At 38.6% G+C, this 14535-nt stretch overlaps 1 protein-coding gene across 36 annotated transcripts in view; it reads right to left on the bottom strand.

Annotated features, from left to right (window-relative positions):
- The window catches only part of LOC128701616 (phosphatidylinositol 4-phosphate 5-kinase type-1 alpha), a 573763-nt gene that overhangs the window by 331385 nt on the left and 227843 nt on the right, over nucleotides 1-14535 (bottom strand). For all 36 annotated transcript variants that reach the window (XR_011394183.1, XR_011394184.1, XR_011394182.1 and 33 more), the window contains exons 8-12: nucleotides 9481-9585; nucleotides 8549-8683; nucleotides 6356-6436; nucleotides 5147-5334; nucleotides 2541-2673 (exon numbers count right to left, since the gene is read on the bottom strand). Coding sequence is in view for 31 of the 36 variants with exons in the window: in XM_070101702.1 (XP_069957803.1) it covers nucleotides 2541-2673; nucleotides 5147-5334; nucleotides 6356-6436; nucleotides 8549-8683; nucleotides 9481-9585 (642 nt within the window). In the remaining 5 variants the exon portion in view is untranslated. The remainder of the gene's footprint in view (nucleotides 1-2540; nucleotides 2674-5146; nucleotides 5335-6355; nucleotides 6437-8548; nucleotides 8684-9480; nucleotides 9586-14535) is intronic.

The following is a 14535-nucleotide window of genomic DNA, read 5'->3' on the forward strand; positions in this document are numbered from 1 at the left end:
ATCACTTTCTAGTTGTAGCTACACTGAGAGTAAAAGGTAGATGGGATACAAGGAGAATAGAAGCATCAGGGAAGAGAGAGGTGAAGGTTTATAAACTAAAAGAGGAGGCAGTTAGGGTAAGATATAAACAGCTATTGGAGGATAGATGGGCTAATGAGAGCATAGGCAATGGGGTCGAAGAGGTATGGGGTAGGTTTAAAAATGTAGTGTCAAGAGTGTTCAGCAGAAGTTTGTGGTTACAGGAAAGTGGGTGCGGGAGGGAAGAGGAGCGATTGGTGGAATGATGATGCAAAGAGAGTAGTAAGGGAGAAAAAGTTAGCATATGAGAAGTTTTTACAAAGTAGAAGTGATGCAAGGAGGGAAGAGTATATGGAGAAAAAGAGAGAGGTTAAGAGAGTGGTGAAGCAATGTAAAAAGAGAGCAAATGAGAGAGTGGGTGAGATGTTATCAACAAATTTTGTTGAAAATAAGAAAATGTTTTGGAGTGAGATTAACAAGTTAAGGAAGCCTAGAGAACAAATGGATTTGTCAGTTAAAAATAGGAGAGGAGAGTTATTAAATGGAGAGTTAGAGGTATTGGGAAGATGGAGGGAATATTTTGAGGAATTGTTAAATGTTGATGAAGATAGGGAAGCTGTGATTTCGTGTATAGGGCAAGGAGGAATAACATCTTGTGGAAGTGAGGAAGAGCCAGTTGTGAGTGTGGGGGAAGTTCGTGAGGCAGTAGGTAAAATGAAGGGGTAAGGCAGCCGGGATTGATGGGATCAAGATATAAATGTTAAAAGTAGGTGGGGATATAGTTTTGGAGTGGTTGGTGCAATTATTTAATAAATGCATGGAAGAGGGTAAGGTACCTAAGGATTGGCAGAGAGCATGCATAGTTCCTTTGTATAAAGGCAAAGGGGACAAAAGAGAGTGTAAAAATTATAGGGGGATAAGTCTGTTGAGTATACCTGGCAAAGTGTATGGTAGAGTTATTATTGAAAGAATTAAGAGTAAGACGGAGAATAGGATAGCAGATGAACAAGGAGGCTTTAGGAAAGGTAGGGGGTGTGTGGACCAGGTGTTTACAGTGAAACATATAAGTGAACAGTATTTAGATAAGGCTAAAGAGGTGTTTGTGGCATTTATGGATTTGGAAAAGGCGTATGACAGGGTGGATAGGGGGGCAATGTGGCAGATGTTGCAGGTGTATGGTGTAGGAGGTAGGTTACTGAAAGCAGTGAAGAGTTTTTATGAGGATAGTGAGGCTCAAGTTAGAGTATGTAGGAAAGAGGGAAATTATTTCCCAGTAAAAGTAGGCCTTAGACAAGGATGTGTGATGTCACCGTGGTTGTTTAATATATTTATAGATGGGGTTGTAAGAGAAGTAAATGCGAGGGTCTTGGCAAGAGGCGGGGAGTTAAAAGATAAAGAATCAAACAAAGTGGGAGTTGCCACAGTTGCTCTTTGCTGATGACACTGTGCTCTTGGGAGATTCTGAAGAGAAGTTGCAGAGATTGGTGGATGAATTTGGTAGGGTGTGCAAAAGAAGAAAATTAAAAGTGAATACAGGAAAGAGTAAGGTTATGAGGATAACAAAAAGATTAGGTGATGAAAGATTGGATATCAGACTGGAGGGAGAGAGTATGGAGGAGGTGAATGTATTCAGATATTTGGGAGTTGACGTGTCAGCGGATGGGTCTATGAAAGATGAGGTGAATCATAGAACTGATGCGGGGAAAAGGGTGAGTGGTGCACTTAGGAGTCTGTGGAGACAAAGAACTTTGTCCTTGGAGGCAAAGAGGGGAATGTATGAGAGTATACTTTTACCAACGCTCTTATATGGGTGTGAAGCATGGGTGATGAATGTTGCAGCGAGGAGAAGGCTGGAGGCAGTGGAGATGTCATGTCTGAGGGCAATATGTGGTGTGAATATAATGCAGAGAATTCGTAGTTTGGAAGTTAGGAGGAGGTGCGGGATTACCAAAACTGTTGTCCAGAGGGCTGAGGAAGGGTTGTTGAGGTAGTTCGGACATGTAGAGAGAATGGAGCAAAACAGAGTGACTTCAAGAGTGTATCAGTCTGTAGTGGAAGGAAGGCGGGGTAGGGGTCGGCCTAGGAAAGGTTGGAGGGAGGGGGTAAAGGAGGTTTTGTGTGCGAGGGGCTTGGACTTCCAGCAGGCATGCGTGAGCGTGTTTGATAGGAGTGAATGTAGACAAATGTTTTTTAATACTTGACGTGCAGTTGGAGTGTGAGCAAAGTAACATTTATGAAGGGGTTCAGGGAAACCGGCAGGCCGGACTTGAGTCCTGGAGATGGGAAGTACAGTGCCTGCACTCTGAAGGAGGGGTGTTAATGTTGCAGTTTAAAAACTGTAGTGTAAAGCACCCTTCTGGCAAGACAGTGATGGAGTGAATGATGGTGAAAGTTTTTCTTTTTCGGGCCACCCTGCCTTGGTGGGAATCGGCCAGTGTGATAATAAAAAATAAAAATTAAAAAAAAAAAAAATGCTTGAAACTGCTTCACTGCATCAATGAAAACCGCCTCTGTCAACTCACCCCATCATGGATCATTGACTTGAAAGTGTGTTCAAGTTTTTTCTTTAATCGAAAACTTTGAAGAATATCAATGATGCCTAAGAAGAGTAATAAACGTTCTCCTTTGGCATTTCTTGCAGGAATACCACCAGGCCTGAAAAAAAGTTGAACAGAATTAGATTATCTATAAATAATAACAAAAAAAAAAAAAAAAGGATCAGAAATCAGAACAGAAATACTCACATCATAAAAATTTAACATTACAATTTCCAGATTACATATACTGATTCACTTGTCTGTTAAGCAGATTAGTTTTAACTCTTTTTTTTCCCAACATGCTAGCTCCCACCAAGGTAGGGTGACCCAAAAAAAAGAAACACTTTCACCATCATTCACACATCTCTGCCTTTGCAGAGGTATGCAGATACGACAGTTCAGATGTCACTATAAACACCAAATATCTCAAACTCCTCCTTTAAAGTGCAGGCATTGTACATCCCACTTTCAGGACTCAGTCTGGCTAACCAGTTTCCCTGAATCCCTTCAAAAAATATTACCCTACTCACACTCCAACAGCTCATTAAGTCCCAAAAACCATTCATTTCCACTCACTCCTACCTAACACACTTACACATGCCTGCTCTATATCCAAGCCCCTTGCACACACAACCTCTTTTATCCCCTCCCTCCATCCTTTCCTAAGATGACCCCTACTCTACCTTCCCTCCACAAAAGACTCGTGCACCCTCCGAGTCATTCTATTTTGCTCCACCCTCTCTAAATGACCAAACCACCTCAACAACCCCTCCTCACCCCTCTGATTAATACTTTTATTAACTCCACACCTCCTCTTAATATCCACATTATAAATTATCTGCAAAATATTTATACCACACATTGCCCTTAGACATGACATCTCCACTGCCTCCACCCTCCTCCTTGCTGCAACTTTCACAACCCATGCTTCACACCCACATAAGAGTGTTGGTACCACTCTACTCTCATACATTCCCTTCTTTGTCTCTATGGATAATGTTCTTTGTCTCCACAGATACCTCAATGCACAACCCACCTTTTTTCCTTCATCAATTTTATGGTTTACCTAGTCCTTAATAACCCATCCACAGGCAGGTCTACTCCCAAATATCTGAACAAAATTCACTTCTTCCATACTCCCTCCCTCCAATTTGATATCCAAGTTTTCCTTATCTAAATAGTTTGATACCCTCATCACCTTACTCTTATCCATGTTCACTTTCAACTTTCTTCCTTTACTATTTAATTAATAAAAATTCTAAGTTCATCAAAAGTCAGTAGAGAAAGACCTCGACATATCAATATCTTTCAATTCCAAAATATTACTCAAATTTTTAAACATTATGCTTTAACATCTGCTGTAAATGGAAGCACTCTTGTGGAGAATGTAGCAGAGATACCCTTTTCCTTCATTAGCTGTTTTTCCCTTTACTTAGGTCACAATACAATACTACTTTGTGGTCCGTTACCTTTTTTACAAGCATCAAGTTAAAGCCATTCTTTTTATTTTAACTTCTTATTCCTGTATGTTACTTGTGCCTTTCAGTTTCCTCATGTTTTTTACTGTATTTACTTGTATGTAGATGTGAAGACAGTTGTTAACTTTTATAAACACTCTTGGTGTTCACCTCACTCAAATGACACTGTTTTGCTAGTTCATTCCTCAAGTCAGAATCCCAAAATATTTTAGCCTATAAGCCCAAGATTAGTTGTAACAGATGAATGTCTAGAACTAAACAGAAGAATGGACTGAGTTGAACCATGGTCCATATATGTGACAGGTTCAGTATTGTACAGTTCAGCAATATATTTCAAGTGTTTTTCTGAGATAAATGAGATATATCTATATCCAGTTTTGAAAGTGCTTCTGCTTTTGCAGCACAACTTACTTTCATCCACACAAGACAACAATGCAATGGTTTGTTTTCATCTATTCTATGGAGATGAATAAATGTGGAACTGAGCTTTATTCCTAAACTGACACTGCATTTTCTTTTGTCTACTATCACTCTTTGATCACCTTATTAGAAATATCCTTCTTTATCTGATTTATCTTTTGAACTTATTTTATGAGTGGCAGTCTTTGCAGCAAAGGCATATTTATAGTGTCTCTGCTGCAAAACCTGTGTACACCACGAAGAATAAAAAGGAACAGTACACAAATAACCCGCACACAAGAGACAAACCCTTAACAATGTTTTGATCCAACTTGTTAATGGTCCAAGTTGGACTGAAATGTCATCATAATGGCTTGGTGCAAATTTGTTACTGTATGTTGGTCTAGAGTACACACATGCAACTTTTCAGCTACAATATTACCTATCGTCTCCCACTTTAAATTTGGTAGGGTGAAAACTAGAAGAATAACATTTGAAGCAGGATTTTCTAGACTATAATAAACTTTTTTACATAACATACATTCTCAGGCAATTCTTCAACCGTTGTAAATGGTAAATAATGAGAAGAATTTTGTTCTGCACATTTATTCCTAGAACTTTAATCATATCATTTTAACAGTTCCATTATCATGTGGTACAAGTTAAAGTATATTAGATGATTATCCTATTCTACAAATTCCCATGCAAACTTACGGAACTTGATCTTCTTCATCTATGGGATCAGAATCTGCTTGTATAGATTCCATGGCTGTTGAGTGAGCCACTAGTTTATGTCGGTTGATAGAGCGGGAGCGAGTTAGACTTGACCCTTCTGCACCTTCTCCATTTCCATCTTCCGCAACACCTCCATCACCACCATTTAACCTTCTCTCCTTCTCTTGCTGTTGATAGATAACATTCATTCTAAGAATATATTTGCAAAGATAACCAACAACAATCAAAGAAGTTATTTTCTTTCACATACTATATTACCAGTCATACACTAACCCACCTGGACCCTAAGTTGGGAAGGGAAGGTAAAAAAAACTTCCATTACAATTATCAGATTTTACCATAACCCCAGATATAAGTCAGGGGTATACTCATTACTGTGAAGTGTTGTATATCCTATGAGAAAGCTGATGATAGTTATATAAAAACTGTTTATCACCATGAGAGTCACAGGTCTAAACAGACGAGACTAAATTAGCTTTTTTTTTCTGCGTAGTAAACATGCACAGTGATTTCATATCCAGTGCATCATCAGGGTTAAAATGTAAGGAAACTGATGATAATATTTAGTTGTTTAGACATCAGCTGTCTCCTGCCATATCAGTGACCCAAAGAGTATCTTTTTTGTTTTTAATACACCAGTCGTCTCCCAAAGACGACTAGTGTGTTTACAAAAAAAAAAAGAAGAAACACTTTCACTATCATCTGCTCCATCACTGTCTTGTCAAAGGCATGTCGAAACTACAGTTCAGATGCCCCTACATAACTCCAAATGTCCCCAACCCCTCTTCAGAGTGTTGGCACTGCACTTCTCACCTCCAGGATTCAAGTTTCACTTCCTGGTTTCCCTGAATCCCTTCACAAATGTTACCTCGCTCACACTCCAATATCTCGTCAAGTCCCAAAAACCATTCACTCCTCTCTAACAAGCTCACATATGCCTCCTCTATGTCCAGGCCCCTTTCACACAAAACCTCTTTTACCCTCTCCCTTTATCCTTTCCTAGGGCAATCCCTACCCCTCCTTCCCTCGACTACAGATTTATACACCCTCCAGTCATCCTATTGTGCTCCATCCTATCTAAATGATCAAACCACCTCAACAACCTCTCCTCAGCCCTCCAAATAACACTTTTAGGAACTCCACACCTCCTCCTAATTTCTAGTCGTACTAAATAAGCTGGGAACTTACTGCTTTTTTCTTGGCTGCCAGGTCAAGATTGTGAATGCCCACTAACAAGGAGTAATCCATGATCTTGAATGATGTTAATACCTGAAAAATATAAATTAATAAATAGCATTCAATTTTCTATCAACAAGTTTGAAACAAGTTTGAAAAGTACAATAGTTTACACATGCAGTAGTGCTGCCCTATGAATGTGTTTAATTAAAGAGCCATTAACATATAGTTTACTAAGACTATTTGATCCAAATGAAAGTACTGCACCAGTACTTCAATAATTTGTTATTTGTTTAAGTTTCAACATACAGTGATACCCTAAGTTTCATACAGCTCCCAAATTGAACAATTATGTAAGTTTTTTTTTTTTTCAACAAGTTGGCTGTCTCCCACCAAGGCAGGGTGACCCAAAAAAGAAAGAAAATCCCCAAAAAGAAAATACTTTCATCATCATTCAACACTTTCACCACACTCACACATAATCACTGTTTTTGCAGAGGTGCTCAGAATACAACAGTTTAGAAGCATATACGTATAAAGATACACAACATATCCCTCCAAACTGCCAAGTATATTATTATAAAGGGAAGGGGGACAAGAGAGATTGTAAAAATTATAGAGTAACAAGTTTACTGAGTATACCAGGAAAAGTGAACGGTAGGGTTATTATTGAAAGAATTAGAGGTAAGACAGAATGTAGGATTGCGGATGAGCAAGGAGGTTTCAGAGTGGGTAGGGGATGTGTAGATCAAGTGTTTACATTGAAGCATATATGTGAACAGTATCTAGATAAAGGTAGAGAACTTTTTATTGCATTTATGGATTTAGAAAAGGCATATGATAGAGTGGATACAGGAGCAATGTGGCAGATGTTAAAAGTATATGGTATGGGTGGTAAGTTACTAAATGCTGTAAAGAGTTTTTATGAGGATAGTGAGGCTCAGGTTAGGGTGTGTAGAAGTGAGGGGGATTCTACTTCCCAGTAAAAGTAGGTCTTAGACAGGGATGTGTAATGTCACCATGGTTGTTTAATATATTTATAGATGGGGTTGTAAAGGAAGTAAATGCTAGGGTGTTCGGGAGAGGGGTGGGATTAAATTACGGAGAATCAAATACAAAATGGTAATTGACACAGTTGCTTTTTGCTGATGATACTGTGCTTATGGGAGATTCTAAAGAAAAATTGCAAAGGTTAGTGGATGAGTTTGGGAGTGTGTGTAAAGGTAGAAAGTTGAAAGTGAACATAGAAAAGAGTAAGGTGATGAGGGTATCAAATGATTTAGGTAAAGAAAAATTGGATATCAAATTGGAGAGAAGTATGGAAGAAGTGAATGCTTTCAGATACATGGAAGTTGACGTGTCGGCGGATGGATTTATGAAGGATGGGGTTAATCATAGAACTGATGAGGAAAAAAAGGCGAGTGGTGCTTTGAGGTATATGTGGAGACAAAAAACGTTATCTATGGAGGCAAAGAAGGGAATGTATGAAAGTATAGTAGTACCAACACTCTTATATGGGTGTGAAGCTTGGGTTGTGAATGCAGCAGCGAGGAGGCGGTTGGAGGCAGTGGAGATTTCCTGTCTAAGGGCAATGTGAGGTGTAAATATTATGCAGAAAATTCAGAGTGTGGAAATTAGGAGAAGGTGTGGAGTTAATAAAAGTATTAGTCAGAGGGCTGAAGAGGGGTTGTTGTGGTGGTTTGGTCATTTAGAGAGAAAGGATCAAAGTAGAATGACGTGGAGAGCGTATAAATCTGTAGGGGAAGGAAGGCGGGGTAGGGGTCGTCCTTGAAAAGGTTGGAAGGAAGGGGTAAAGGACGTTTTGTGGGCAAGGGGCTTGGATTTCCAGCAGGCGTGCATGAGCATGTTCGATAGGAGTGAATGGAAACGAGTGGTATTTGGGACCTGACGATCTGTTGGAGTGTGAGCAGGGTAATATTTAGTGAAGGGATTCAGGGAAACCAGTTATTTTATATAACTGGACTTGAATCCTGGAAATGGGAAGTACAATGCCTGCACTCTAAAGGAGTGGTTTGAGATATTGGCAGTTTGGAGAGATACATTGTGTATTTTTATATGTATATACTTCTAAGCTGTTGTGTTCTGGGCACCTCTGCAAAAACAGTGATTATGTATGAATGAGGTGAAAGTGTTGAAAGACCAATTTTCTTTTAATACTTCAAGAGTGAAAAAAATCATAATTACCCTACAGTCCCTGGCAATGGTGTTAATGAGAGCCTTGTATGTTTCAGCTTCTAAAAGGATGCCGTCAGGATGATGCTCCATAAAATCTAGATCTTTAAAAGTGGCCGACTCTTTACTACGCTCATACTTACTAGCCTGTGAACAAATGGAATAGGTAAGAACACTTACTTGAGAGTATTATACAATATAATCACATTAAACCTTAATATGACGTGGTCAACTGGTTTGTCTTTGGTACTCTTGGGTATCTTTCAAGCATTATAATTATATTCATTGGGAAAATGATAAACACACAAGGGTCATACAGATTCTAGGGAATGGGAGTCAATCAGGTTTAATCCAAGGAAGGACATTCAATATCAGGACATTCCCTCCCTCTTCTTGAAGGGTCAGACAGACAACAAAAATGAGTATGACACATGTGTAACAGTTAGGTATCTCTATTCCAACATATTTCAACTACACATTAGGCTTCTTCAGTCAAATACAGAGGAGGCAGAAACAGTGGATATGCAGAGATGATGTAATCAGTCCATCGCCTTTGAAGTAATAAAGTTAAAGCGGTCTGTCCCTCAGACTGGAGAAGAGGTCTGCTCCAGGCTGACCACTTCAAAACCACTATCTCATGGGTGGCAGACTGATTACATAGTTTCTACATCTCCACTGCTGCTGCTGCCTCCTCTGTATTCGACTGAAGAAGCTTACTGTGTAGGCAAAATGTTTCAGAATACAGATACCTAACTGGGTTTGAAAACCATCTATTTTGAGTTCCATACTTCTGTGCAAATACCTATGAACAAACAATTGTTGTTATTATTATTATTATTATTATTATTATTATTTATTATTATTATTATGTTATCAAATCTAAATTAATTATAATATCTAATAAAATAATCTTAGATAGCAAGTACTTAGTTATACTGGCTTACCTTTCTCTTGTACGTGGATCCCTTTAGATCATATCTTTGGTGCATCTTTATTGATGACGGAAGCAAATTGTTCATAGTTATTAACCTAATATTCTTGGCATTACACTGAAACAAAGATAAAATATGTACATACAGTGGTCAGTCTTGTATTTGGCCTAAAGGAAGCAGATTATCTGTAATTGAAATTAAAGAAAATCTTAAGGTTTAATTGGGGCTAAATAAAGTTTAGTGACATAATACACACTTGTGCAGGTTATACCAAATTACCAGAACATCATACAAGTATATTATAGTATGACCCCACAAATACAACTTGCAAATGCAGCACAGAACTATTTATACTATGAGATAAACATTCACATGTCTTCAGCAGCTGACCAAACACAAAAAAATATGAGCCTGCAATACATGTGCTTAAAAAGCTTACATAAAAAATATAGATGCACTTCATAAAAAATTAAAATTATTAAATAAAATTCTGTCTTCATTAGAATCTTCCAAGAGCAGAAGAAAAAATCCAAATTACTTGGGCCCATCATATATGCTTAAAAAAACTCATACAAAAAAAATCAATGTACTACTGCATTTGACTGAAAACTAGGATTGAAAATTAAGTCACAGACCTATGTTCAGTCACATCCTAAGATCAGTCACATACCTAAATTCAATCACATACCTAAGTTCAGCTACACCTATTTCCACTCACTCTTCAACTGTCACTTTTAGACATTGAGTAAAAGGCATTTATTTTTTGGTGAAAACAATTAATGGTTAATAGGGATGGGACAATACCAAAATGTTTGCAGATACTGATACTCAATTTTAGGATGATATCAATACCATCAAAATTAGCCAATACATACATATCTTGGCACCAACATCGATACCATCAAAATTATTCGTTAATCACTGATACCAATATTCAAGTTCAGGCCAATAATGATAACCTCAAAATCAGCCAATACCCACTGAGACCTATACTGGCGCATTCCTAATGTTTAACATTAAACCTTTCTACACGAGATGTACAGGAGGGCCCTGCATATAGAGCACCCCATTTCAGTGTTCAGTGTTTTCACTGGCTTTCAACTGAGCCATTGTTCATTATATTTAGTGTTTTTACCTTTTTTTTCCACCATTTTCGTACAAGTTGCATAATGGAAGGGCAACTGTCACAATATTTTGAAGTACGTATTGTATGTACTGTGTATTTATTTTGCTTTATCTGTTTTTTTATGCCTAGCTGTATTGAGCACTTAATATATAAATATACAGATGTGAAAAGTGGGCTATAGTAAGTGTTTATGCACCTGGGGAAGAGAGAAGTGTGGGAGAGAGAGAGATTGGGAAAAGTTAAGTGCATAGGGAGTTTTGAACTAAGTGAGAGAGTACTTGTGGTTGGGGATCTTAATGCTAGAGTGGATAAAGAGTGGAAGTAGTAGGTAAATTTGGGGTGCCAGGGGTAAATGAAAATGGGAAGCCTTTAATTGACAAAGTAAAGGGTATGATAAAAGAGAAAAGGTAGCTTATGAGAGTTTTTTTATAAAGCAGAAGTGATATAAGAAGGGCAGAGTATATGGAGAGTAATAGAAAGGTGAAGAGAGTGCAAAAGAAGAGCAAATGATAGAGTGGGAGAGGCATTGTCAAAAAATTTTGCTGAAAATAAAAAAAAATTTGGAGTGAGATAAACAAGGATAAACAAGTTAAGAAAGCCTAGGGAACTCATGGATTTGTCAGTTAAAAACAGAGTAGGGGAGTTAGTTGACGGGAAAATGGAGGTACATGTATTGGGTAGATGGCGGGAATATTTCGAGGAACTTTCAAATGGCGATGAAGGGAGGCAGTAATTTCATGCACTGGCTAGGGAGGCATAACATCTTTTAGGAATGAACAAGAGCAGTATGCGAGTGTGGGGTAGGTGCGTGAGGCATTACGTAGAATGAAAGGGGGTAAAGCAGCTGTAACTGATGGGATGATGGCAGAAATGTTAAAAGCAGGGAGGATATGGTGTTGAAGTGGTTGGTGTTTTTGTTTAACCCTTAAACTGTCCAAAAGTAGATCTACGTTCACGTGCGTAGCGCTCCGACCTTGATTTTCCCCATCAGAAAGCATGTAAAAAAATACGTAGACAAACATTCGGAGCCCCCCGCACATGGACGTAGATTTACGTTTGGACAGTTTAAGGGTTAATAAATGTATGAAAGAGGGGAAGGTACCTAGGGATTGGCAGTGTGTGCATAGTTCCTTTACATAAAGGGAAGGAGGGACAAAAGAGATTGTAAAAATTATAGGTTATACGTTATAACTAAAAGAATTAGAGGTAAGACAGAGAGCAGGATTGCAGATGAACTAGGAGGCTTTAGAGTGGGTAGGGAATGTGTAGATCAAATGTTTACATTGAAGCATACATGTGAACAGTATTAAAATAAATGTAAGGAAGTTTTCATTGCATTTATGGATTTTGAAAAGGCATATGATAGAGTGGATAGGAGAGAAATGTGGCAGATGTTGCAAGTGTATGGAATAGGAAGTAAGCTAGTAAATGCTGTAAAGAATTTTTATGAGGATAGTGAGGCTCAGGGATGTGTAATGTCACCATGATTATTTAAAATATTTATAGACAGGGTTGTAAAAGAAGTAAATGCTAGGGTGTTGGGGAGAGGGGTGGGATTTAATTATGGGGAATCAAATACAAAATGGGAGTTGACAGTTACTTTTTTGCTGATGATACTGTGCTTTTGGGAGATTCTAAAGAAAAGTTGCAAAGGTTAGTGGATGAGTTTCGGAGGGTGTGTAAAGGTAGAAAGTTGAAAGTGAACATAGATAGGAGTAAGGTGATGAGAGTATCAAACAATTTAGATAAAGAAAAATTGGATATCACATTGGAGAGAGGGAGTATGGAAGAAGTGAATGTTTTCAGATATTTGGGAGTTGACTTGTCAGCGGATGGGTTTATGAGAGATGAGGTTAACCAAAGAATTGAAGGAAAAAAGGTGAGTGGTACATCGAGGTATCTATGGAAACAAAAAACGTCATCCATGGAGGCAAAGAAGGGAATGTATAAAAGTATAGTGGTACCAACACATTTATATGGTATGAAGTTTGGGTTGTAAATGCTGTGGCAAGGAGGTGGCTGGAAGCACTGGAGATGTCATGTCTGAGAGCAACATGTGGTGTAAATGTTATGCAGACAATTTGGAGTGTGGAAATTAGGTGGTGGTGTGGAGTTACTAAAAGCATTAGTCAGAGGGCTGAAGAGGGGTTGTTGAGGTGGTTTGGACATTTAGAAAGAATGGAACAAAGTAGAATGACTTGAAGAGCATATAAATCTGTAGGGAAATGAAGGCAGGGTAGAGAGGGAGGGGCAAAAGGAGGTTTTGTGAGCGAGGGGCTTGGACTTCCAGCAAGCATGAATGAGCGTGTTTGATAGGAGTGATTGGAGACAAATAGTTTTTGGAACTTGAACTGTTGGAGTGTGAGCAGGGTAATATTTTGTGAAGGGATTCAGGGAAACCGGTTAGCCGGACTTGAGTCCTGGAAATGGGAAGTACAATGCCTGCACTTTAAAGGAGGGGTTTGGGATAGTGGCAGTTTGGAGGTCTTCTAAACTGCCATATCTGAGCCCCTCTGCAAAATCAGTGATTATGTATTTATGATGGTGAAAGTGTTGAATGATGATCGAAGTATTTTTCTTTCTTTTTGGGTTTTTCTTTCTTTTTGAGTCACCCTGCCTTGGTGGGAAAAATGGCTGGTGTGTTAAAAAAAAAATGTTATTAGGCACTTTAAACACACTCAAAAATTAAAAAAATAACTTTTTCCACCTGCCAGCAATTTTCATTTATCACATGGGGTTAGGAATGTAAGAGCCATACAAACATGGCCTTCCTGTACATTGAAGAACTGGACACCCAGACAACCAGTCAAAAAAAAATTGAGAAATATACGACTATGGTGCACTCACTGATTTTACTAGCATTACCGAGATTTTCATATTGTGTTCACATATTCTCTATACTGTTTCTACTGATAATAAAAACAATATAACCTTCACATCTTTTAAACATTTCCTTTTCAATTCTTTCTATCCATACTGACTAGATCAGCAAAACACATTAAATTTTTTTTTTTTTTTTCAACAAGTCGGTCGTCTCCCACCGAGGCAGGGTGACCCAAAAAAGAAAGAAAATCCCCAAAAAGAAAATACTTTCATCATCATTCAACACTTTCACCACACTCACACATTATCACTGCTTTAGCAGAGGTGCCCAGAATACAACAGTTTAGAAGCATATACGTATAGAGATACACAACATATCCCTCCAAACTGCCAATATCCCAAACCACTCCTTTAAAGTGCAGGCATTGTACTTCCCATTTCCAGGACTCAAGTCCGACTATATGAAAATAACCAGTTTCCCTGAATCCCTTCACTAAATATTACCCTGCTCACACTCCAACAGATCGTCAGGTCCCAAGTATCATTCATCTCCATTCACTCCAATCTAACACGCTCATGCACGCTTGCTGGAAGTCCAAGCCCCTCGCCCACAAAACCTCCTTTACCCCCTCTTTCCAACCCTTTCGAGGACGACCCCTACCCCTCTTTCCTTCCCCTATAGATTTATATGCTTTCCATGTCATTCTACTTTGATCCATTCTCTCTAAATGACCAAACCACCTCAACAACCCCTCTTCTGCCCTCTGACTAATGCTTTTATTAACTCCACACCTTCTCCTAATTTCCACACTCCGAATTTTCTGCATAATATTTACACCACACATTGCCCTTAGACAGGACATCTCCACTGCCTCCAACCGTCTCCTCGCTGCTGCATTTACCACCCAAGCTTCACATCCATATAAGAGTGTTGGTACTACTATACTTTCATACATTCCCTTCTTTGCCTCCATAGATAATGTTTTTTGACTCCACATATACCTCAACGCACCACTCACCTTTTTTCCCTCATCAATTCTATGATTAACCTTATCCTTTATAAATCCATCCGCCGACACGTCAACTCCCAAGTATCTGAAAACATTCACTTATTCCAT

Source organism: Cherax quadricarinatus, chromosome 78, assembly GCF_038502225.1.
Source record: "Cherax quadricarinatus isolate ZL_2023a chromosome 78, ASM3850222v1, whole genome shotgun sequence".
Lineage (NCBI taxonomy): Eukaryota > Metazoa > Arthropoda > Malacostraca > Decapoda > Parastacidae > Cherax > Cherax quadricarinatus.